General features: G+C 41.1%; 1 protein-coding gene across 3 annotated transcripts in view; it reads left to right on the forward strand.

Moving 5' to 3' along the window:
* Positions 1-26,902, forward strand: part of vps8 (VPS8 subunit of CORVET complex) — an 87,161-nt gene that overhangs the window by 52,116 nt on the left and 8,143 nt on the right. For 2 of the 3 annotated variants that reach the window (XM_080450209.1, XM_080450211.1), the window contains exons 26-43: positions 1,375-1,545; positions 2,208-2,279; positions 2,567-2,686; positions 3,104-3,160; positions 3,317-3,399; positions 3,556-3,640; positions 4,504-4,602; positions 5,212-5,301; positions 8,107-8,153; positions 8,707-8,851; positions 10,801-10,890; positions 11,272-11,466; positions 13,782-13,863; positions 14,521-14,603; positions 17,683-17,763; positions 22,529-22,698; positions 23,213-23,381; positions 24,691-24,744. In XM_080450209.1, coding sequence (XP_080306335.1) covers positions 1,375-1,545; positions 2,208-2,279; positions 2,567-2,686; positions 3,104-3,160; positions 3,317-3,399; positions 3,556-3,640; positions 4,504-4,602; positions 5,212-5,301; positions 8,107-8,153; positions 8,707-8,851; positions 10,801-10,890; positions 11,272-11,466; positions 13,782-13,863; positions 14,521-14,603; positions 17,683-17,763; positions 22,529-22,698; positions 23,213-23,381; positions 24,691-24,744 — 1,893 coding nt within the window. The remainder of the gene's footprint in view (positions 1-1,374; positions 1,546-2,207; positions 2,280-2,566; positions 2,687-3,103; positions 3,161-3,316; positions 3,400-3,555; positions 3,641-4,503; positions 4,603-5,211; positions 5,302-8,106; positions 8,154-8,706; positions 8,852-10,800; positions 10,891-11,271; positions 11,467-13,781; positions 13,864-14,520; positions 14,604-17,682; positions 17,764-22,528; positions 22,699-23,212; positions 23,382-24,690; positions 24,745-26,902) is intronic. The other variant, XM_080450210.1, reaches the window with a different exon arrangement.

The raw sequence follows: 26,902 nt of genomic DNA on the forward strand, positions 1-26,902 counted from the left end.
AGGAGAGAGACAGATGGATGGGGGGGTTCAGTTGATCGCTTTTCCATTGCCATGAATAAGAGGCTGGCATTTGAACGAAACATATATCTGATACGGTCCAGTTCTGTGCGTGAGAAGCTGCACCACTTGAGCTTTTTATGTGGAACATTTTTGCAGCATCAGCTCCACATGGCACTTTTGTCTGTTTGAAGATAACCATAAACTTTAAATATCAAATATTTCATCGCTGTTGTGGAAATGTTTTGAAATAATAATTGAAAACAAAATGTAGGAAACAAAAAATGAAGGGATATTTATTCGTGACCCCTAAAAATGTGTCCGCGACCCACAAGTGGGTCCCGACCCAGTGTTTGGGAAACAGTTCTCTAGATACAGTACATTCACAGTTATAGACGAGGTGATGTTGAGATGACAGAGAATGGAACATAATGTCCCTCTATTGTCACTCATCTCATCCATGAAACTGCAATACCATGGCAACGACTCTCGAGTGTCAGAGGTCGGCAATGTATGTGGTCACCATGGCAACAAGCGGGCCACAGGGGATAGTGGACTGCCTGTTTAAGTAGTAGGGCTGAAAAGGAATTTTGAGATTTGTTCAGACTATTGTAGCAGGAACATGCTATTAATACTTAACCTATCCAGCACAACTGAGATGTAAAGCTTTGCTGACTCATGTTAAGCATTAGTGACAGGAGCCTCTGGGGATAGCATGTTGAAACAGGAAGGGAAAGCCTTCCCATATATCACGTGGTTAGACATCAATCTGGTTTCATGCTTGATGAAGCTCAGGAGAAGACCGAAGTGATTGATTTGTTCTTTTATGAGATACATTGTATTGTAAGAAAACAAGACTGGGATGAAATCCCACCTGCAACATGTACTGCAAATCAAATTGACCGGTTTCAGACCGTTACACCCCGTCCCCTACTTCATATCCCTATCGCCTAGTTTTCCTTGAGATCACTATACAATATGCACACACTTCTAATTTCAACCACCATCCCTTCACGTAAAATCGGTCATCTGAAATAATCAGTATATTCAGTCAGTGACTCAGTTCACTTAAAGAGAGTCAATGAGTTTTGTCACTTGGAACGACTGGAGAAAGAAAACAAGTGCGCTCTAGTTGCAACCAAGTGCAAATCAGACATAAGAGTCTGTTGTGTTTGCTGCACTTCAGGATGTGTGCCTGCGCTTTGTGTTAACATGACAGTGTTTTGGTGTGATTTTGTTACACGCTAGAATAATCGTAATCTTTTTATACCTGTGCACTTATATGTGTGTGTGTGTGTGTGTGTGTGTGTGTGTGTGTGTGTGTGCGTGCGTGCGTGCGTGTGTGTGTGTGTGTGTACACGCTTGTCCATGCACCAGGTGTTTGAGTTCCTGATTCGCCTCCACTCGGCAGCAGAGTCGGGTGATGACGAGGAGGAAGTCTTCCCCTTTATTCGCACACTCCTCCACTTTGATACCAGGGAGTTTCTCAATGTTCTCGCCCTGGTGAGCAACATCGCATCCAACCAGGAAGTACAACACGACACACAGGTAGAACCTTGCATCCCATAGGCCTGCCGGACCGCCAATCAAACCAAACAACCAATCAGCCTGTCCGACCCATAGGCCCAGGAGAGAATTTATTTGATTTTTGATCGTCGAGCTGTCCAATGCTTTCAGGGCTTTGACAACTGGATGAGTGGAGCTTAAATCACAGTAACGTTAGTGAGTGTCAATTCACTCTACATTCAGTCAAATTCAATTGAAAATATAGTACATTTTAATTAAATTTATTCAAATGAGATTGAATTCTCAGGTATTTTTTTATAATTTTGTTCTTGTGCAAAGGATTTTCATTTCTCAAACCTCAAAGAGAGTACCATAGTTGATTTGCTTTCAATGTAAGTTAACCTGATAAATGATCTTCGCCAGCATTAATTTTGTGATTTGATAGAAGACTTCATCCAGTTTGTCAACCGCCTGATGTTTTCTGAATGAGCAGAATGACAATAAAACAATGCAACTTGACATGAGCAGACACAAGCTTTGCTAACAGATGTTGCTTCCAGACAAAATGTTCAAAATCTACTTGGACAGAAAAGATTTTCGTAATATTTCGATTTCATTCGATTTGTCAAACGCCCTTGCAATTATTTTTTTATTTCATTGATTTGTTCTCCAATTCACTCTGCCTCTCCCTCCATCCACTGTAGACATTTGAAGACTTTAAGAATGACAAGCAGGCTCTGGAATATCAGCAGAGAATAGTAGACATCTTACTACAGGTAAGACCCACTTCAGATACCAATATTTGGGTTGCTCACCTATACTGTGTGATATATATATTTTCATTTTCATTGCTATACACTTAATGGAATTGCACTATTTTGCTTGTTTGTTTTGTAAATACGAACAAGGATATTTGCTGGAAGATCTAATCCGTTATATGGTCCTTGTGTCTTGTGAAAATGTGTGTATTGTAGTACAGTCTCTCTCTCTCTCTCTCTCTCTCTCCCCCCCCCCCCCCATCCAAGGTTCAGGGTAACTAATATGTGCCTGTATTCTTACCCAGGTGATGGTGGACAACTCTGACTTTACCCCCTCCCAGGTGGGCGGGCTTTTTACCTTCCTGGCCCGTCAGCTGGCTAAGCCAGACAACACTCTATTTGTCAACAGGAAACTCTTTGACCAGGTAACAGTGTCATTAGCTTAAAATGAACTGTACTGTATAAAACCCTTTTGTAAAACAGGTCGTTCTTGTCACTGACCACAAGAGCCATGATTGGCATTTTTGCCAGAGGGCTATTATCTCTGTCCATCAGTCTGTCCCGGGCGTAAATCAGAAAGTGGTCTCAAATTTGGCGTGCGTGTTTCATATGACCCCTGGGCTATTAGGTGAAAAAATACACAAATATCTGTATCTGTCTGAAGAGGACCCGCTAAGCCAGTATAAGTCCCTGATTGGCCAAACCCGACCTGTCGGCTTAACTGATTGGCCAAGTTTTGTTTAACGTTTGACAGCATATGCAATGGAACGGAAAGTAGAATAAAGCCATTACAGTATCCCACATGCACTTCCACTCAGCCTCCCTTCTGATTGGTTGTTTAGGTTCTGGAGTTCCTTTGTAGTCCTGATGATGACTCAAGACACACTGAGAGACAGCAGGTTGGTAAAACACACACACACACACACACACACACACACACACACACACACACACACACACACACACACACACACACACACACACACACACACACACACACCTGCACCAGATGATTGGCTAAGTTAGGTAATGTGATCTTTGATGTGATTGGCTAGGTGCTGCTGGAGCTTCTTCAAGTTGGGGGCGCCGTCCAATTTGATGAAGGAAGGCTATTGGTTCTGGCAGAGAAGGCAGAGTTGTGAGTAGATCATGTAACGTACACAACCCATTGGCAAGACCTCTCTTGCTCCTTTACTGCGACTGTGACGCGTTAACTTGTGGATCAGTTCTTTTGGTCAAGCATCACCATCGTACAGAGGAGTACTGTATAACGTGAGCTTTACTCTCCCTCTAGCTACCAGATCTGTGAGTTCCTCTATGAGAAGAAACATCTGTTTGACAAGATCATTGACTGTTACCTCAGAGACCCTCTCAGAAAGGTGACCTCCCCAACACGCACAGACACACGCACGTGCCCCCACACACACACACACGCACACGCACACACACACACACACACACACACACACACACACAATAATACCTTAGCAAAAGGTATGAATTGTTCAGTATTAAAATGTTGTGTGTGTGGGCGCTCAGGTAGCGCAGGGGTAAAGTCCCTACCCATCGCCGTGGAGCTGAATGTTTTGAATCCTCCGTAGTGCCTCCGGCTTGGCTGGGTATTAGTGGTGGGGGGGCGGGCCTAGCGGCTCAACACACAGGGAAAAAAATAAATAAAAAGCATTCCGGTACCTTCTCTCGCTCCTGTTTTGTCTCTCTCACTCCCTATCTCCTGCTATCCCATCTCTCCTCCTGGAATCATCTGAGCTTATGTTCAATGTGTTGCTTATTTGATCAATTATGCACAGCTGCCTCTGGCCCCATTTGGAACCTCTCCCTCCGCTATACGTAGTGTGGATCACCTTTTTCGCCACATCGTATCCAAAAAGTAAAGGTAGTCCCAGACACCTACTGATGTTTGAATCTTTTCCAGAAAGTAAACCTTTTAGGACGGGGTTGAAAAAACTGTAAATCGCTTTTTTAGTCAGCCTCCCCCTACCCCCTATGGCATGTGCCAGTACTGCTCCCGATTCGGCTACAATGGGAAAACATGGAGAACACCTGATGTCACACCTATCAGAGGAGACAAGTGGTTGTCTGTGCTCTCCCTAGGGACCGACTGTAGGAGATACAGTAGCAGTGACATGGGACTAGAATACACTGGGGATCTGGGAATTGACAAAATGACTAAACTGGCAGAAGAAATGCTAATCTTTTTTTAAATGTATTGTGTGTGTATCAGGATGAGATCTTCAGCTATATTCACAACCTGCTGTCCATGCCTGGATACGGCGAAGAGGAGAAAAAAACAGTCTGGGATAAAACCCTGCAACACATACAGGTCGGTGCACACAACACACACACGCTCACGCACGCAGTCAGTCACGCACACACACAGGCACACAGAAACAGGTGTTAGAAGATAGATAAATAAACAAAACCAACTAATACAAAATCCTGGAGAAATACAATTCCTTCATAAAAGGCTTATAACTCGTGAACTAATTTAAAATGGGACATTATACATACTGCATGTAACTGCGGGTTTTGTGCAATATAAATATATTTACTGCATGAACATTATGTTGATCTGAAGCGCTTTGGTTCAGATCCATGCTTTGAAGAAGAAATAAAAAAGCGCTCCGACTTCAAAGGAAGGTCAAAGAGTTGATCATTGCCCACAGCAAGTGTCACAGCCAATGGAAGAGGAGAGGAGGTTAATTTAAAAACAATACGTGTATCATAATAAGAAAACTGTGCAAATTCAAAGTGCTTTTAAGGTGCTTGCTCAATCACACAGCCTAGCTGAAAATGTTTTCTTTAGTAATGGGTAAGTGAACTAGAAAAGATTTACTGGGAAACTGTCAAACAGGATGAGTGTGTTTGTATGTTACATGTACAAAGACACACAAACACACACACACACACTTTATTATTGCAACCATTTCAGGAGTTGGTGACCCTTGACCCAAGCAAGTCGGCTGACCTGGTGGCGTGTCATTTCCCTGAGGAAGTGCGACCAATCATCTCCCAGCTACAGGTGAGGCTATGGAGAAGTCTACTTGTTACTTTTCTGTAAAATCACGTTATCAACAGGTGCAGTATTTGACCTTTATTCTTCATGTGGTACAGTAGTGTATATTGAGGAACCCCGGCAGAGAAAGAGAAAGTATCACAGAATTCAAGTCTTGGTATACTTTCATTGTTTCCACTCATTCACATTAACATTGTCGCACGCTGATCCATAACACAGTTATAATCCTAATATTCGGCTCTCGTCATATCTTGGGATCATCTGAAAGTTATGGGTGACAACGTATCTGGTTTGTCCTATCCTATCACCCTACTAAATAAAAAAACACGTAATACTTCCTAGGCTTAATATGAGCATCAAATAAATATTTTGAATATGTTTTTCTGCACATGCATTCCATAAATTCCATGGGGCTAGACCACACATGGGCAAATGACATCATCAACTTGCGATGGGCATTGCCAATCTTGAGTAAAAGATTACCGGTAACCGTTAATAAAATAAATACAATATTTAAGTATTTTTTTATTTTAGTTATAGAGGGCAATTATAATGTATTAAGGCCTATTTGGCTTATTAGCCAGGGCTCCTTTTAAGTAAACATTTGAGCACCACCGACCATGACACACTGAAAGCGTCAGTGATGCACGTGTCACTGACAAAAATAAGAGGTAATCTTTCAGCATTTCTCTAGCTCATTTCAGATGGTCGGTGCCACACGCCACCGCTCCAAAATAGAATCAAAATAGAACAGGTTTTGACACGTACAATTGACACCCCTAGCTGATGTAAAAAAAACGTTTTGATGTGTCAGACGCTTGCAGTGTGTCAGGGACTTAACAAAAAAGATTGACCTGAATTCTTGTCAGCACTGGCTGGCTCGTAACCTTTCAGAGGAAGACAATGGAGGAAGTGGCATTTGATTAAAAAAAGGTCATGAGTCATAAGTTAATATGTATATATTTTGCATCTTCATCTGCACTGTCACCCGCATGGCCAATGGTCCTGCAACCCATCTCATAAACCAAGATTCTTGCATCCCTCACTCAATTTCCTGTCTCTCTACACTCTGGTCTGGTCTGAGTCAAAGCTGAAACATTTATAAATAAAACCAAAATTAAATAAAGAAAATGCTCACAGATATGAAATGCAAAATCAAATTTGTTGGAAAGCTAATAGATAGGGTGGCTGCAGACTTGATAGGAGAGGCATAATCTATTCTTTAACCCATTAAAACCGGGAAAGCATCTGTCATTTTAGATTTTAACCACTTTATCCATAATTTTATACTTCAGCTATTCAAAAATAGCAGACAAGTTCATAGCGTGTCACTTTGTGCCACGCTAGAAGCTTGTAGATCTGCTATTTTTTTTAAACTCAAATCTTTGCTCCTGTGGGTCCCTGGAGCAGAATATTTTGAGATTTTGAGACATGAAAATAATTGAGAACCACTGATATAGCAACATACGTTTTTCAGAAAACTGTTGACTGATTTAGAAGACATTTGTAGAATCGGCCGGTCTTAATGGGTTAATATTAGATTCCTGGAACACTGGGATACAAAACGGATTATAGAAATCTCTATATTTTCAAGATGTTTCACGAGTGGTGTCTCCCATTCTGTGTCTCTCTATGTAATGAGTTCCCTGACTTTCTGTCACAGAGTGATTGGTGCTAATTGGAAACAAGTTCCCAAATCTCTTGAGGAGTGAGGGTGTGCATGTGTGCGTTTTCATGCGTCACATTCATTTCACATTCAAATGTCCAAAATCTGATTGAACTGATTAGATATATTCATTTTTATTATGTGATAATGTTATCCAACACCACCCAACAACGCTTGGAGAGATAGAGAGTGTGTGTGTGTGTGTGTGTGTGTGTGTGTGGGGGTGTGTGTGTGTGTGTGTGTGTGTGTGTGTCCGCGTTTGCGTTTGCGTGTGCGTGCGCGCGAATTGATCTTATCACCCTCAGAAATCTAATTGGATCTTTACTCTGCACTGTGACAAACCCAAGGCATTTGTCATATCAACCTACTGTATCAACCTACATTTATATTAAATATGGTCATCATTCTGCTGAGATGCATGCTAGCATTACACATCTGTAGTAGAGAATACATTTGTGAACATTTACACGGCAAGTGTAAATGTAATATTAGTGTTTCATATATGCTTAATAATGGGAAATTGTTGTTCTATTTAATGATGTCGTTTAAATTAAGGACAATCCCTGCCAACTGCTCTTCAAATCAGCTAAATGGAAAATAACCCTTTGGTGGCAGTTTCAATTCAAATGTCAACATTGAGTAACAGAGTAGCCTTTGCTATAGTTTCTAAAATAGTTTCTGCTATTGCAAATTACTTGACTACCACTGGGTCTGCAGGGAGGGCTCTGAAAGGCACTTAGAAATCTTCCCATCGAACTTTCTTTTACAAGTTGGAAGTGTTCAACAGGCCGTGAATTCATTATCCTCTGACAGAAGATACTTCCAGTTGGTAGATCTGTTCTCTGCACTGTGAAATCTCTCAAGTGCTGATTTGTTGGACTGTGTCACACCCAGGCACAGCTTCACTGGTGCCTGGGTGGAAAAGCTCAGCTGATGAAGATGATGTCCACTGACTTGTTTGTCTATATTAATGCCATCAGTCAAATGGTAGTGCTTATTACATTTAATCTCATGCATTGTCTCTCTCTCTCTCTCTCTCTCTCTCTCTCTCTCTCTCTCTCTCTCTCTCTCTCTCTCTCTCTCTCTCTCTCTCTCTCTCTCTCTCTCTCTCTGTCTAAAAACTCTTTATTTATGGTTCCATCCAGGATGACCAGTTGGTTTTCCAATTCCTCGGTTGTCTTCTGGAACCAAGGTACAGTAGCTTCAGTGTGTGGAAACACTAGCCTTATTCAAACACTAAACCAGGGCTGTCCTCAACTAAATAAATAATGAGTCGATTCATTGTCACAGGAACTAATTAAGATTTATTGAAATATGTAAAATTGTGTTTGCTGCATACAGTATAATCATAGAGACCAGCCTTTTCAGGCTGGTGAGGTTAAGAACTGAACTTTCTAATTTTTATTTCAAATGACTCCCGGCAATTATAGACCGGCACAGCTGGGTTATATTTAGATTTAATAAGATGTGCATGGAAAAAAGCAAAACACAGACTGAGAGCAAACAGACCAATTAATCGATGAATTGACTAAGGGGACAGCTCTAATCAATCACAACAACTATAAGCAAAGACCATATAAACACTGGGATGTACAAAAGAACAATGCACCGACATACTGTAGGTATACATGACTAAAGTATGCTTTGTGTTAGTATAGTGAATGTTTGTGCACATGCATTGCCACATGTCTGGTCCATACGGTACAGTACGTCTCATCATATCTGCGTGACTGTGTGTCCTCCAGTGAAGGCAGTCATCCAGGGGCCATCCTGACTCTGGAGGCCGATCTCCATGAGCTGCATGTGGGATTACTCTGCCGCTTTGCCCCCCAGCAGCTTCTGGACTTCCTCCAAAGCTCTCAGCAGTACAGACTGGAGGAGACCTTACAGGTTGTGTGTGTGTGTGTGTGTGTGTGTGTGTGTGTGTGTGTGTGTGTGTGTGTGTGTGTGTGTGTGTGTGTGTGTGTGTGTGTGTGTGTGTGTGTGTGTGTGTGTGTGTGTGTGTGTGTGTGTGTGTGTGTGTGTGTGTGTGTGACGTGTGTGCATCAAAGCACTTAATCCGCGAAGCAGACGGTTTGGGTTGGCCAATCCGGTAAGCCAAAGCATAAAATCCCCCGAACACCACCTCCTCATACCGGCGGTCAGACAGATACAGATGTTTGTGGATTTTCGATTCTCGGAAACCGTTGGTCCGATCGAAATGCCATGATTCGGCGGATTACACCTCCGGGTCTTATGAGACACACACACGCTAGGTCCGAGTTACGTCCGTGACAGACAGACAGATAGACAGAGATTTTGTGAATTAATAGAAGGATGTCTTTGTATTGTGCTATTGCAATTCCTACCCTAACTTACTTTCCACCACTGTAGAGAGGACATGAGAAATGTCAGTGAAATGAATGCTAGCCCCCTCCACTCTCAAAGCCCATGTTTGTAAGATTAATTTGGCTTTATCTTGTGGCATTTTGGTCACGTGTGTCATAAGTACATTAAAGACAGCTTTGCCAGAAACAAATATTTGAACAATACATAATATCATCTCTAATGCTGTGTTCACACTGGCAGATACTAAGCTACAGGCTACCATTCATTTTCAATGGAAGCCACAGCGACATGAAGATACAAAGATATAGCCAACGTTTTTAGCAGCTACAAAAGCTACAACAGCTACAAATAAGTTGAACTGGCTTCAACTTCAGATACAAAGATACAAAGCGACAGATAGGCTGTGTAGCCTTGTACCTTTGCATCTTTTGTAGCTGCCAGTGTGAACATAGCATAAATGTTGCCTGTGTGCATGGGGTCCAATTTTCATTTATTTACGGTGATTACACCACTGTGCGACAAAGTATAGATTAGAATTTAGAGTCCTAACCCTGACCCAACCAGGGGTTGTCAAAATGTTTTACATAAAAGAAAATCCCCAAATAGCCGATGTACAAGCTCATAATTCATCCAGATGAGATGCGTTGTTAGGTTGTAGATCAGCTATTTTCACTTATTTGTCATACAAGAAATGATTACCGGTAAGTGGTTAAGAAAACGTCCCTCCCACCCCTCTGTTTCTTTTACAAATCGAACCCTGCTGTCAACCACCAGTCACATAGTGAAAGTGAGGAAAAGAATGATGTCTGTATCATCTTTCTCTCTTTCACTGTGACTGACTTCATTTCCAGCAGCTACTTCTACTGCCCTGCAGTGTACAATAGCCTTGTAACCGACCAACGTGTCCATCGAGGGGGGAAAAAAGCAGACTCAGTTGACCAGTAAATTCGTATTGGTGAGGTTCAGATGAACGGGGTTCTACCGTAATTCCTACAAAGTTGAAGTCCTAGTCGCTCTGCGGCAGGGGTGTCAAACTCATTTTAGGTCACCGGCCTGATTGGTTCAAATTCAACTTCATGCAGTCTGGATCAGTTATGCATGCATGCTCCCAAAGCTTTCATTGCCTTTGTTGTTTTTCATTCAATCCGCTCTTATGTGTCTCTGCTACAACCTACGAATAGTGTTTCATTTCATTTCTTATGAGGAAGATTGCCTACAGTGCCAAGCATTATTTTTATGATTGGTTTTAACTTATAACTGTCGTACGCTACAAGAAAGTTGTGTTGAGAGGTTTAGAAAAATATGCTATTCTGGATAAGATTGTTTTGGTAGCCCCAACCTTTCCATGAACCTTTCAAAACCATTTGAAATTAGCTGACGCAAAAGTAAATCTAAATCTTGTAACTCTCTCTCTCTCTCTCTGTCTGTCTGTCTGTCTGTCTGTCTGTCTGTCTGTCTGTCTCTGTGTCTGTCTGTCTGTCCTTATTTCTCGACATCTGTCGTCTCCATAGATAACGCAGCAGTATCACCACAGTGAGGCTACAGCCTATCTGCTGGAACGGAAAGGTGATGCACACGGAGCCTTCACTGTACTGCTCAAGGTATCAAGAAGAACACACACACACACACACACACACACACACACACACACACACACACACACACACACACACACACACACACACACACACACACACATAGCAAGCACCCGCATTGCATGAGAAAACTGGCATGCACGACTCACACTTTTTTGCTGCTCTTTCTCAAAATATTTTGCAGAGGCATATGCACACTCATACTGTACAGTACAGCACACACACACACACACACACACACACACACACACACACACACACACACACTGCGCACGCATACACACACAGACATTATACTTGCATTTCCCAATCTTGTCCCTCCTCTCTCTCTCTCTCTCTCTCTCTCTCTCTCTCTCTCTCTCTCTCTCTCTCTCTCTCTCTTCGCAGACACTGAATGCGAAGCTGACTCTGCTCACTGCTGAGAACCAGGGAGGCGAGGGCAAAAAAGAAGGAGAGGAGGAGGAAGAAGAAGAAGAAGAGAGGAAGAGTGAGTCATCTTTGTCAAGAGTAGAGGACTCACTGAATGACATCATCGCCCTGTGCCATCGAAGTTCCCAAAACCTCAACCAGCAACAGAGAGAGGTAAAGGACATTGTGTGTGTGTGCGTGAGTGCACGCAGTACATTTTCACAGTACATGGGCAGGGTTCCCCGAGCATGATGTAAGAGCAAAATAGTGATTGTTGTTTGTTTAAATTAGTTTCTATCATGTATAATTTTTTTTCATTTATATGACTAAAACACAGATTTTCCCAGATTTTTCCTCAGGTTGACTGAGTAATGCACAAAGAGTAATGTATTGTACTACTCAGAGAACAATAACACACTGTGTTGGCAGATGCCTAGAGGTGCAAAAAGCCATCTAAATCGGTGTCAATCTTTCAATCGGCACGGCACGTGAGAAAATCACAGTGGGGAAGCGACTATTCCTTGAATGTTCCTTCTTTCCCTTAATGAGTACGTACCGTCAAGATGCCCTCAAGCAAGTCACTTAACCCCCGACCCGACCGCTGCTGTGCACTTGCTCAGAGGTTGACAAAAAGAATGTGCGTAAGCATTCCCCCCTTCATTCACTACTATATTCCCCCTCTGGCCCTTCCTACTGTATATGAATAAGAATTGGCTTCTGTCCCACAGAACTACATCAACAGATTACAGATGAAGTGTGAAACCTTTAGAGACAATACAATATCGCTAAATAGTGGAACGTCTAAAATAAATAAACCACTCCACTGATAAGGCCTGGGTCTCTGGATCATTGCTTTAACCCATTAAAACCAGGAAAGCATTATGTTTAACCACTTTAACCATTATTTTATACTTTAGCTATTAAAAAATAGCAGATCTACAAGCTCATGAGCTTGTAGATCTTTTTTTTATTTTTTATCTTGAACATTTTTTGTAACTCTTGAATATATATATTTTTAAAAGTCAAAATCTTTAACTCAAATCTTTGCTTCTGGGGGTCGCTGGAAAAAAAATATTTTGAGGTGAGGGTCCGCGGCCAAATTCATATATCTTTGGGTGGTCCTTGACATGAAAACGTTTGAGAAGCACTGATATAGCAACATAAGTTTTGCAGAAAACTGTTAGAATTTAGAAGACATTTTTAGAATCGGCCTCAGGTCTTACTGGGTTAAGAGACATTAGAAATCAAGGCCAGGTCAGCAATGAAAAGCAGGCACCAGCATAGAGAGACAATAAAGGCTGGGTCTAGCAGCAGTCTGAGGTCTTCAGTGAGAGAGGTTCACACACTGGGCCAGAGGAAGGGAAAGCTGCTACTGTTAATGCTTTACTGTAAACTGCTAATGCTTTCCTCCACTCATTTCTACTCAAGGGGCAAATGGGACAAATTTTATTCTGTGTTCACAACACTACCGTCATTGAATTAGTAGAACATACAGTGGAGGGCTGCTATTGAGATGAGCAGGTCCATATAGAGTACAGAAGTCCTGACGTCACTCGTTCATCCCCTGGTTCGTAAAGTAATTTCTCTATGGAGAATAACATTGGGTCATCTTAGAATCGTCTCGTATAAGAATTGTGGTCCAAAAATAAACAAACTGTCTCGGCGATACTGTCAGGGAGGAGGTTCTGTATCGTTTATGATAGTCAGTCACTTATATTTGATACAGTCTGTTTCTGGCGAAAATTTAACTAATTCGGCGAAGTAACATTATCGCTTTCTCACCGTCAGTTGATGCTTCATATCCATAAGAGTCAAACCGCCGGGGTCATTTGTTTATTTTTGGAACACAGTTCTTATTTGACGCGATATTAAAGACGTCTATGGGAATTCAGAACGGGGGTGGAAAACCGCGAACCAGGTAGGATGTGTAAATGACGTCAGACTTCGGTGCTCTATACAGTCTGGGTTATAACTCATTAAGACCTGAGGCTGAAACTTTTTTTGTGTCAAGGACCCAACATTGATATATAATTGGCCGCGGACCCCCATCTGATAATGTTTCGTGACAGGGACCCCCAGAAGAGAAGATTTGTGTTAAAAAAATCATTTTCAATATTTTTCAAAAGAATGCAAAAATAACAGATGTACAAGCTCGCAGTGCAGCACAAAGTAACACGCTGTGAGCTTGTATATCTACAATTTTTGAGAACTACCATTCTAAATCCTAAGAGTGTTCTGGAAAATGTATGTTGCTATATATACTGTATATACATGTAGCCAAAATCTAAAATGACACAGATGCTTTCCCTGTTTTAATGGGTTAAAGATACTATAGATCTGTGCAGAACAGCCCTGATGCCGTTGCCACTCAGTCTCTTCATTATACATTTTCAGTTGTACTGCATACATGACTATCCAACACCTAAGACTATGCCATGTACTGTATTTTAATGTCAGTGGGATCCTCACCTCTCCTCTCCTCTCGGCAGGTTCTCTGGTTTCCTCTGTTAGAGGCCATGATGGATCCTCAGAAACTACTGAAGGGACCAAATGCCAAACAAACATCAGAAGGTGAATGCAAAGACACACACACACACACACACACACACACACACACACACACACACACACACACACACACACACACACACACACACACACACACACACACACACACACACACACCATGGGCCCTATCTTGCGCCTTATCCCGTATGCCTAAACTTATTAGGCATTATTTTCACTATTTTAAAATGTTTTTCAAAATAGTAAAAAATGGCTAATACGTTTAGGCATACGGGATAAGGCACTGCGCAAGATAGGGCCCATGGTGTGTGCAGTAATTTGATTGTAATTTTAAATGTGTAAAAAAAAAAATTAAATGTCTAATAAAAACAACTTTAAATATTTGTATTAATAGCTTAAATGACCCTTATGCTTTTCTATCACAAACAGTATGATCTAAATATGCTTACACAGCTAACAAGATGATGCTGTGACACTTTTTAGTGCGTTCCTTTACCAAACTATCGCATTCTTTGTCTTCAGTCGTAACGCAAACCACAAACCATCTCTTTAGCTAGAACAGTGTGCACTCCAAATGTCCAAACAGAAATGCTCTCAGAGTGCGTGTCAGTCTACAAGCGCACCCAATATGTTTAATAAGTTATCGGAGTTCTCCAGTGCAGCATGATGCTAATGGTGTGTGTGTGTGTGTGTTTGTCTCAGCTTTGAAGGAGTTGACTATGAAGGTTCTCAACAGTATGAGCAGCTTCATCCCTCTCCCTGCTATCATTCAGCGAATACTGCAGGTAATGCCACGCTGTGAGTGTGTATGTGTACAGTATATTGCACGTGGGTTTTTTTGCACATGAAGTACAGTTCTTACGTACGTGTCCTGGTCTCAACGGGTGTGGCGGGTTTGTTTGTTTCTGTGTTTGCTGGTGTGTGCTTCCTTGATTACCCCCTGCCATGTACCTCTGTATCTCTGCCTCTCCGAACTTGTTTATTTTTTTGTGCCTGTTTGACTGTGCATGTTATTATTCTTTAATTATGTCTCCCTGACAAAAGTACACGCACGCATGCGCGCGCACACACACACACACACACGCACACACACCAGTGCCCACATTACTCACTTCTCACTTAAAGCCCTACGGGGTTCCACACGAGAGAGAGAGTGTGTGAGAGAGAGAGAGAGAGAGAGGAGACACAGAAAGGAAAGGATAAGGGGTGATAGGAGGAAGGAGGGGTAATGACGAGAGAGAACACGAAGGGGAAGAAGGAAGAAGTGGAGGGAAAGGGAGGAGAGTTTGTGTTAGGGCAAGGCAAGATGATGAGAAGTGAAAACTGAGGCCCTTATCCAAACCAGGCCCCCCCTGCGACCATTTCACCATACTATTGGGATGGTGGTTTCACTCCCAAGTCACATCTGTGGACACTCTTTTAACCACATGAACGTCAGTATTCTGGGATGTCTTAGTAGGCTTTGGCGAAAATACAGTATGCTAACATTTGTTGAAAATAGCATATAACAAGTTCACATGGCGTCGCGTTGCAGTCCCAATGGCATTTTTTTTGTTAGAACGTTCTGTGGCGTTTACGAACGAATGAATTAACAGTGAACTGGAACACTGTGCAGTGTAGTTCAATGAGGAGAAATTCAGATTATAATGGTCTAACGACCAGATCAAGATATCTCGCAGAGTCTGCGATGTACATCGCGGCAAGGTGATTACATCACCCTGACCCAAACCAATACCAGTTGTCATCGGGCTTTAACCCATTAAGGCCTGAGGCCGATTCTACAAATGCCTTCTAAATCAGTAGTCCTTGGCACTTTTTCGTGCCAAGGACCCCCAAAATTATATGTATTTGCCCGTGGACCCCCCATCTGAAAATGTTTTGTGCCACGGGGCATAAGAGAAGATTTGTGTTAACACATTGATTGCCAAGATCGCATTGATGCGTTCTTTCAAATCCATCGCTTGCATGCCAGCAATTCAAAAGAATGCATTGATGCGTTCTTTTGAATTTTCATTGTTTAATCTGTGATCGCACGGCTCTGTTTATTTCTCATCAGCACTTTCGTTTTCCACTTACGTCACACTCACCCGGAGCCGGATGTAAAAAAAAAAAATCATTTCCGGGTCACATCGTTTTTCTCCGGTCATTTTCGGCCAGAATAGGGAAAAACACGGTTTTTCACACGGTATAAAAAACGAACGGACAGCTCAACTTCTATTTTCTTTGGTCCGGGTGACTAACAGTCATTGTCGTCGTGTATCACATAGTTTTCAGGCCGATCAGCGGATCAGGGATTGTCGAAAACATAACATCCGGTGAATGACCGGATATGACGTGGGCCTGTTTGGGAGGGGGCGAGCGAGGTGATCAATGTGTGGATTTGCTGCTCTCTACTGGTGGAACTGTCGTATGTGCTTAACGCCACAATCAGAGAATTTTCAAAATTACAAAATTCAAAAACACGCAAATTGCTGGCACAGGGGTGAGTACATTATGAATAAACTCTGGCAGTCAATGTGTTAAAAAAAAAAAAACACATTCAGACCTGCTTTTTTTTTTCTAATCATGAAAAATTGTGCAAATCTTTGAATATATATATATTTAAAGACAACATTTTTAACTAAAATCTTTGCTTCTGGGGGTCCCTGGAACTAAATATTTTGTCTTGTTATTATGCATCTAGTAAAACTGACCGAACTATACTGTAAAGTTAGCCCTCTCTGCCCTGTGGAACACCCTTGTGTTACATTTGTGAGTCAGCTCATGCACAGGCTTTCCTGTTTGCAGGAATCTGAACAAGCTGTTCAGACTGTACTCTACTGGTATTATATTATTTACTTTGTTCATTGTTTTGGTGTCAGCATGTTTGCACTGGAAATACCGTGTTCTTTAAAATGTGTCTGAATAATCCCGTAAGGGATGGGGCTGGGTTGAGGCAGCCAGACACGAAAATATAAGTATTCATTCATTCATTCAATATAATGTTTAGGGTTTTGTGGCATGCTATGCTCCATTTCCATGGGAACATTCGAAATCATTGAGTTTGATTTCATTATCATGAAATAATCATATCATAGAATAGAAATAGAATAGTTCCTTTGGGGTGTTTTTTTTGTCACTGGATATTTACAAATACGTGAAATTTGTCCTCTGCATTTACCCCTCCTATAACTAGGAGCGGTGAGCAGCCATTCTACGGCGCTCTGGAGCAATTAGGGGTTAAAAGTGTTGCTCAGGAACACACATTGACACATTGCTGGCATGGCCTGGAATCGAACTTGTGACAACCTGGCGTCCCAGACGGGCTCACTAACCTCTCAGCTATGGCCGCCAGTTTATCTTCATTAATATATACAGAGCACTGTATATCAATATATGTAATGTTTTAAATTGCTCAACATAGGAAATGGAACAGGAAGTTTACAGCTAATTAAACGGCAGAAACTAAATGTGTACTTCCATGACCACATGTACTTTTATGAGCTACACAGTTTAAGATAAACTATGTTCTATTGCACCATTCATTTGGAAATACCTTGGGGATGAAGAACTGAAATATGTTTGTATTTTGACCTCTCCTTATAAAGATGAAAGATTCTATTCTAAGTAGCATGGAAGATGTTGAAATCCTGCTATTTCAAAGTAATTGGACTCATTTTAAATTCTAGTGAATTATTATACCTCTAGTCCATATACTGTATATCATTAGATATGATTCGTATAATTATCATCATCTATTAATTATGATCAATTATAATACTATAATGAATGTATTGTTTGTATTTTGTATGTATATGTTTTAATCCATCTTTCTCCTTGTTTGTGTGTGTGCGCGTGTGTGCCTGTGTGTATTGCGTTTCTCAGGACCCAGTATATGGAAAAGGGAAGCTGGCAGAAATCCAAGGCCTTATCTTGGGCATGCTGGAGACTTTTAACTACGAACAGGTACCCAACCGTGTGTGTGTGTGTGTGTGTGTGTGTGTGTGTGTGTGTGTGTGTGTGTGTGTGTGTGTGTGTGTGTGTGTGTGTGTGTGTGTGTGTGTGTGTGTGTGTGTGTGTGTGTGTGTTATTATATTATTATACTGTGTGTTTCTTACTACTTAAGCTAAAGGCTAGCATGCATTATTTAGCTTGCCCATGCTGTAGCACTCCCGAAGCATATCATTAGCTGCTAATTGCTTCATACACACACTCAATTATACATGATTCTATTGGACTCACGATTCTACGCCGCTTATGAACTTTGCATATCCATTTTAAGTTTGAAAAGGGGAAGGACTACATTTTCTTCTTTTTAAATGGTTCTGTCTAAAGTCCAAGGGCTGTTGAGATTTGCCATCTTCTTATTGAGAATTTAATGTACTTTCCTACAGCCGGCAGAAAGAAAACTTTCTCCCCACCCAACGATAATGTCCGCATTCCTAGCGTATGAGTTTATGGTACATTTCCTGATTGATGAAGCTCATTTGCATATCATGTAAAGCCTAATAGATAGACTTTGGATAGATAGATGGATAGATTTGAACTAGTATATTTCTCTGTATGCTCTTTTGCCTCCAGCTGAAGCAAGAAGCGACAGGTGATTCCATGTGTGTCAGAGGAGTCATGTGGTTTCACTAACATCCCTTGGCAGTGTTGCCTAGAGATTTTGCGAGAGAAATGAGCAACCAGGTCTATGAAAACAAGCCCAAATGAAACGCCTATATGAGCACTACATGCTCTACACTACAGGCTATTTAAAAATAGCAGATCTACAAGCTCACAACACATTGCGATGCGTTGTGAGCTTGTAGATCTGCTATTTTCCAAAACATCTTGGGAAAAATGTGAAGAATTAAGATTTTTGAAAAATCTGGTACCGGGGGATCCCTGGCACAAAATGTTTTCATATGGGGATACGCGGGCAAGCCCTAATATCTACCCTTTACACTTTGGAAACGAGACCAAAAAAACGCAACCCGCAACCAATATTTACAAGCAACTATTATCTCAGACTATACTGTTCCTATGACTTCTGATGGTTTTGTGGACGTTTAGCATCCGAGATAGCCTAGGTTTCTGCATTGGTGCTCTAAAAGGCACAAACATTAAGTCCCATTATATTCAGTGAATTTGAAAACGTCATTGAGTGGAGCAATTGTACACCAGTGTGATATCCCATGTTCGAGTTTTACACCCAATTCAGAACAGCAGTGCCACGAGAGAGAGTATTGTGGTGTTATGTTAATCTGTTCAGAAGTTATGTGCTTTTTTGTGTACGGTCACAGCCATTACCACAACTCCTTTTGGCCAATCGGTGTGAAAAAATGTCTTGGCCCATGACAAACCTTTCCACCAGATTTTGTGCAAATTCATTAATAACTGCTTCAGGATATCCTGCAGACTGACGGACAGACAGGTTTCAAAACATTACGTCCTTGGCAGGGCTAACAACACTAAAAAACATTTAAAACAGAATTAAATCTTTCATTTTGAAGAGGTTAAAGGTAGGGATGGGCAATATTATCGATTTCGCGATATATCGCGATGTTTTATTTCGTGATACTGTATCGATACTCCAGGCCGTCATATCGCGATTCTTTTGAGATTTTATTTTTTATTTTTTGCTTTTTCAGATACAGGCTTTATGAAAAAACATTCGAAAAACCTGTCACTGCAGCTACTCAATATGTAGTGTATATATATACACAATATGTAGTTGTGATATATGTATATATCGCAATATGTATCGTATTGCAATATATTGCAATATTTCTTGATATCGCAATATATCGCAATATATCGCAATAATATCGGCAATATACATATGGCAATATGTATCATTTCGCATAATATCATGATATAATCGTATCGTGACCCAAGTATCGTGATACGTATCGTATCGTGAGATTCTTGCCAATACCCATCCCTAGTTAAAGGTGAAAATAAGGAGTAAGAAGACTGAAGAACAAAGGATATATTATTATACAGAGAGAAAGGAGAGGGAGTAGATGAAGTATTTATTACACATTTTCTCACTAGAGAGAAAAGACTCTAAGCCACTGTGATACCTTCATCCTGATTAAAACCATGGGGATAGGTCATAGAGATAGAGAGAGAGAGAGAGAGACAGGTGAAGGTGGAGAAAGAAAGGTTAAGGAGAGATAAGTAGGGAGGACTGGAGGCAAAGAAGATCAGAGACCTGTAGACGCACGCGTGCGCACGCACGCGCGCACACGCACACACACACACACACACACACACACACACACACACACACACACACACACACACACACAAATATACAGAACCTACTATTCAGGTCAGCCAAGGTGACTAATGTGGCTTTTCTAGGTAACTTTGACAACTGTATCCGTGTAATGCTTCATTAATGCTTTGTTGTACGACGGTGTCGCTCACCAGAAATAGCTGATCTACAAGCTCACAACGCGACGCCCCTATCTGCTTCTCTCCACGTGCCAGATCAAATATAATTTCACACCATTTCATCACTCTTATTGGTAAGGCGAGAGGACATCAGGCTCGGGTCGTTTCTAGGAGAGGAGAACACCGTCGCTAATGATAGCAGCAGCGGTGGGTAGCGGAGCGCACTTGTTTTCGTGGCTGTGCCACTTAGAAGGAAAACTGCCTCCTCATGCATTATTCCTTTGATCTCGGACACTTGGAGCCAAAACTCTGGAGCAGAAAGAACTCCCTCCCTGGAACGGGAATGCTCTCCCAAAGACCAGGCGGCTCTCTCCAGAGCAATTCCGACCATAGACGCCTAAATGAAAAGCACCTGCAGTACAATTAGGGCTGCAACTATTGATTATCTTCCTAGCAGTGGTGGACTTACTTAAGTAAAAGTACCGATACTGCAATGTAGAAATATTGGTATCAAAATGTACTTAAAGAACCAAAAGTAGAATTATGCAGAATGTCCCGTTTCACCAGTTTTCAAATGCATAAAAATCTTTTGAAAATAGCAGATGATGCATTGTGAGCTTGTAGATCTGCTATTTTCATTCTGCTATACATCTGCTATTTTCATCACATTTCATTGTGAGCTTGTAGATCGGCTATTTTCAAATGGACGAAATGTATATACTGTAAGGCTGAAGTGGTTAATGTATGTTTTGTAATAATAATCTACAAAGTAACTAGTAACTAAAGTATACTATTTTCCTCTGAGATGTAGTGGAGAACTGAAAGTACTTACAATTGCAAATACTCCAGTAAAGTAAAAAATCCTCAAAAGTGTACTTAAAGGGGTAGTTCACCCCCAAAATAACTTTTTTTCTATTGATTACTGACCATCTGGAGCCTTGAATTCATAGATATTTTTTTGTTTTTGTCACATTCCTAAGCCAATAATTTGATTATAGTAAATGTGTCCCCATTGATTCCGGTAGGAGACACAAATGCATTTGTGTCTCCTACCGGAATCAATGGGGCTAAATTTATTATAATCAAATAATAAAGGAAGGAATGCGACAAAAACAAAAAAATATCCATGAATTCAAGGCTCCATGGGGTGAGTAATCAATAGAAAAAAAGTTATTTGGGGGGTGAACTACCCCTTTAAGTACAGTACTTGAGTAAATACTTAGTTACTTTACACCACTGCTTCCTAGCGATTATTTTATTGATTGCTTTTTAGATTCATTGAACAGTAGAGAATTGAATAATCTTGAAGCGCTTTTTTAATATATATATATACACTTGGTGGTATTTTATTAGATACTGTACACACCTGTTTAGTATCAGGCAGGTGTCACCATCCAGTCACCGCTCTCATTAAAGGGATATTTCAATTTCAAACATGTTTGGGGTCATTTTAAGGTCTTCTCTGGCTTTTGTGAGCACCCCGGACAGTTTTTAAGTTGCTTAACTCAGTATTTAAGATATTTGATATTCATTTAATCAGACACAACCCCTTCCTATACAAACCCAACTTCAAACTCCATTTTAACCATGCTAGATTCATTGAAAACACCCGTCCTTGGTTCTGGTGACTCATACTGCCCTCCTAATACATGAGAGGCCATGTTTTTTCGACTACTTTTTTCATTCAATTTTTTTTTGTATTTTTGTATTTTTCATCTTCCAAAACATAATGCTTTTTAGCTCAAACATTATTCTTTTTAGCTCAAACATAATGCTTTTTAGCTCGAATCTTAAATGACACATATACTTTCCCGGTCTTAATGGGTTAAAGTGGCCACAGAGTGTATTTTTAGGTAAAAAATACAAATGAAAGCAAAGAATCTAGAAGATGTGCTGAGTAGAGCACAGACCTCCTTAGTTTGGTTATAAAGTGTTGCAGTGTTTCTGGCAACACGGCCTCTTTTGGCCAATAGAACTTCATGATGCATGTGACCAGTTAGTTGATCAGTTCCTCCTGGGCCCCATGATAAACCATAGATATATAAATGATATATCCTATAGTAAAATTGGCTAATGTGAGGGCCGGCGGACCACATCACATCATGATGTTGTTTCTTTCCAACCCTACCTCCTGTCTCATTTTCATGTATACAGAACTGTGTGAATGCTTTCTGTGACTTGAATAACAAAGCTCTCTCTCTGTTTCTCTCTTTCCTGCTCTCTCTCTCTCCCTCTATCTCTGTATCTAATTCTACTTACCGCTGTCTGTCACTCACTCTTTTCCTCTCACGTCCGTCCGTCCTTCCTTCCACCTCCCCCCTTTCTCTTCCCCCTTCTTTTTCAGACCTTATTGGAGACCACTACCAGTCTATTGAACCATGACCTCCACTGGTCCCTTGCTCACCTGCGTGCAGCGGTCACCAGGGGCCTTCACCCAAGACAGGACCACTGTAACATCTGTCTACAGCAGTACAAGAGGAGGCAGGACTCACCAGACGAGATCATCATATTCAGGTAACACACGTGCGCGCACACACACACACACACACACACACACACACACACACACACACACACACACACACACACACACACACACACACACACACACACACACACGATGAGGACCTTACAACTCCTCATCCAAACACATCCAAACAGGATCTATCGTCCATGTCGGGCTGACACCTTGTATGTCCAAAACCTTTTCAGGAAATGGAAAAAATAACCTGGTATACAGTACTTATTATGTAGTCACAAGCTCTTGTTAATACTTTTCATTGGCATGTCATTGTAGTTTTCAAACAATTATAAAAATAGCGAACATAGTGTATCTACAAGCCCACAACGTGTCGCAACGGGTTGTGAACATGATTGGCAATTTTTGCTTCTTTTGCATGACACTGCCATTATGACAAAGTATACAATATGGCATTCATTTATGAAAAAACATAAAAAGATAAAATGTGGAGATATATGCAACAATATGCTAATGTATGTGTGTATATTTGTCTACTGTATGTTGTAGCTGCGGCCACCTGTACCACTGTCAGTGCCTGCAACGGAAGGACAGTGGGAGTGGCCTAATTTCGGATCGCTCGCAGGGGTGGAGCTGCTACAAATGCTCCTCCAATCAGGGAGGAAGGGGCGGAGTCGGCTCAGAACCAGGAAGGGGTCGCAGCGCCTCTCTGGCACAGGTGTGTGTGTGTGTGTGTGCGTGTGTATGTGTGTGTGATTGGGGTCAGATGGTTGGGGGTTACATAGTTGGGTGTAAAAGTGTGTTGGGATTGCGTACTTGTCTGGTCAATGAATGCATAGTAATATCCGTTAGTGTTCATTTAACTCCGAAGTTAAATGAACTCTGGATCTTGCTGTGTGATAATCATTGGTAAGCAGTGGGAATGTACTTGGTTTCTCCTGGAGTGCACTGGGAGACGTCAGAGAGACAAAGAGGGAATTAGAACAAGATGCAGATGGATTTGAGAACTCTTATTAGAGAGAAGAGAGAAGCTGCATAGCAAATAGAGAGAGAAAGAAGTTATATCCTTATCCACTCAATTCTCTCTTTTCCCAATTGGAAGTATTTTTAGCTCAGCTTGCAGCGGTGCTCTAAGGATAGTATGTCCATCCTACACGTTTGTCCCAAACAAGATCTCTTGAAAACTACCAGCTGGAGCATCTTAGTGACCTTTCCTCTATTGTCACCACTTGGTCAAAATCTTAACTTGCATACTAGATACTGTATTTATTATTATATTATACATTTTAATTGTCAATCCTCCAGTGACTATACAATGCATGCAGAAGGTTCCTCTTTTAATGTTATTCTTTGTTTGCTTGCGACAATTATTCATAATATTAATAATAATATAGTGTGAACATAATTATAATTTGAACAGCTTCCACAGTGCAAAAATACAATTTAAATAACAAACAAATTAAACGTATTTATGAACTGGTTCCGTACCAGCAGTAGTTCCTGTTGACTCCGAGGGGGGGGGGGGGGGGGGAGAGAGAGAGAGAGAGAGAGAGAGGGAGGGAGAGAGAGAGAGAGAGAGAGAGAGAGAGACTGATCTGATGAATGAAAGATTAATGAAAAGAGATAAACACTTCAAACGCCAGTCTGGGCCAGTGATGGCACAGCGGTCGTAGTATGTGTCTGTGTGTGCGCGCGCGTGTGTGTGTGTGTTTACAGTGTGAAAATGTATTGCTTTATCCAAGTCCCTTGAGATAAACAAGCTGTCTGATGGAACGGATTTACCTCCTGTATCTTACTTATTAAAGCTAACAAGGCTGGTGTTCCCCTCCTCTTCCTCCTTCCCACCTTCATCGCCTTTTTCTTCCTCCTCTCCTATTTCATTCTTCCTCCTTTGCCATGTCTTTCTCCTTCTTTTCGCTCTCCCCCCCTACCTCTTCTCCTCCATTCGTCCCACTCTGCCCCCCCCCCCCCCTCCCCCCCTACCTTACCTCCTCCCCTCCCCTGTTCTTCTATCCTTCCTGCTGCAGACTCGTGTGACGTCAGCACTTCGGGAGACGGGAGCAGAGGCTCATGGGAAAAAGGTACTTTAGAGGAGTGGTTCTCAAACATTTTCATGTCAGGGACCCCCAAATTGATGCGTATTTAGCCCCGGACCACCATTTGAAAAGAGTTTGTGCCAGGGACGCCCATAAGAGAAGATTTGTCAATATTTGTCCAAATGTTTGGAAAGTAGCAAATCTACAAGCTCACAACGCATCGTTTTTTAGATCGGCTATTTTCGAAGAGGGCTTCAGTGTTTAAACTGTTCCTCAATTTGCTGGGGACCCCATGGAACCCCCTCAAGGACTCCAGGGGAGTGAGCTTGTAGACTGGCTATTTTCCGCGAAGAGATATGGTGTAGAGGGAAAAAAGATGTAGAGGGGAAAAGTACAGACCCCTGGGGGACCCCGGTCAATGAAGTATTATAAGGTATACCAGTGGTTGAAGTGGAATATAATATTTTAAAGAAAAAATAATGCACATCCTCCGTTTTTTGGTGCTGAGCCAAACTGCAAAGAATCATGAAAAACGAGAGTGGGGCTCGCAACTCACTTAGTTTGAAATGCTCCAATTTGTATTCACAGCATCAATAAACTAATTGCTGCTGTGAATAACAATTTGAGCATTTAAAAGTAAGTTGCGAGCCCCCCTCTTGTTTTTCATATAATATTTTAAACATTATGTATAAAAAAGCATCTCTTTGCTTTGTTTGACCATCTACAACGAGTAGAAACACAGTGTAGAAACTGACAGAAAGCTGCCTATACTTGTGCCAGGCATGAAAACGGCCAAAGGGCATCTCTCTTACACAAAGCTCTCTCACTTCCATGATTATTTTGCAGTGACTTGACTGCAGTGCAGTCAATGCAGTCTTCTTTTTTAAACAGGCTAATTCAGTTTGTGAGTGGAATTGCATAGTGACTGATTATGATTAAGGCCAGTGTTAGCTGTCCAGAGCACATGCCGGCGGAATTTCTGCTTTGGAATGTACTGTACAGTATGTGAATGCTGCCTTTATAATCACTCTCGCTCAAAACGCTCTTATTGCCTGGATGTGCTGATTGAGCTTCAGACAGAGAGAGAGAGGTTTGTCCTTAAATTTCAAGAATTTGACCACTATTGGGTTTGGTTTTTGTACATGAGCAGTTAATTTGCATAATGGTTTTGAGAAATGAGATGTATTTTACAAGTAGCCCATTTCCATTTGCACTGTAAACATCCAAAGAAGGTCATCGCAGTAGTCTGACTGGGACTTTATACTCAGAAGCTGTGAGCAAAATCATTTTACTTGGATTTCTTCCCTCTGACTTAGCTTATTTTAAGTTGAGTTGGATAAACCCTAACTGCAGGGAATTGTAGGTAACTGAAGCTTGACTGTTAGACATTTTCAAACTCACAGGCTGACTAGAGCTGAGCTGACCTGGGGCCCCCAATTGTTTTAACCGCAAACAGTAACATTTCTCATTGTTTCACTGTCTAATGAACTAAGTTACCAGTACTTTCAAAAATTCTCCTTTAAGATGTGAAGCATTATATTATTTATAAGTAATTTATATATTCATTGTCAAAATGTGGGCAAGATCTATTCTTTGTTGTCAGACTAGTATCACTCCACATATTCATTGTTGCGCTCTTCATACTATGCCAAGTTGCACACTGTAATAGGCTATACACTGAGTGATTGATAAGACTGGTGCAATTACCTTTCTAGCATTTTAGTAGCATATCTGAGTCTGATATCTGCTTTTTTACTGTAGATTCAACCCTGGGGCATTGGGGCAGTGTCAGTGGTGTAAAGTAACTACGTTAATTTACTCAAGTACAGTACTTTTGAGTAGCATTTTGAGGTATTTTTTACTTTACTTGAGTGTTCCAATTTTCAGTACTTTTACTTCTACTCCAACTCCACTACATCTCAGAGGCAAATATTATGCTTTTACTCCACTATAATTATTTGAAAACTTTAGTTACTGGTTACTTTGTAGATTTTGATTATTATTACAAAACATACATTATAACCACTTCATCCCTATATACATTTCAGCCATTTGAAAATAGCCGATCTACAAGCTCACAATGCATCGCGATGCAACGCATTGTGAGCTTATAGATCTACTATTTTCAAAAGATTTTAATACATTTTATTCATTTGAAAACTTTCAACATTCAGACATTCTGCATAATGAGTACTTTCTACTT

This window comes from Gymnoscopelus braueri, assembly GCF_963280865.1.
Source record: "Gymnoscopelus braueri genome assembly, chromosome: 14".
NCBI classification, from domain to species: domain Eukaryota; kingdom Metazoa; phylum Chordata; class Actinopteri; order Myctophiformes; family Myctophidae; genus Gymnoscopelus; species Gymnoscopelus braueri.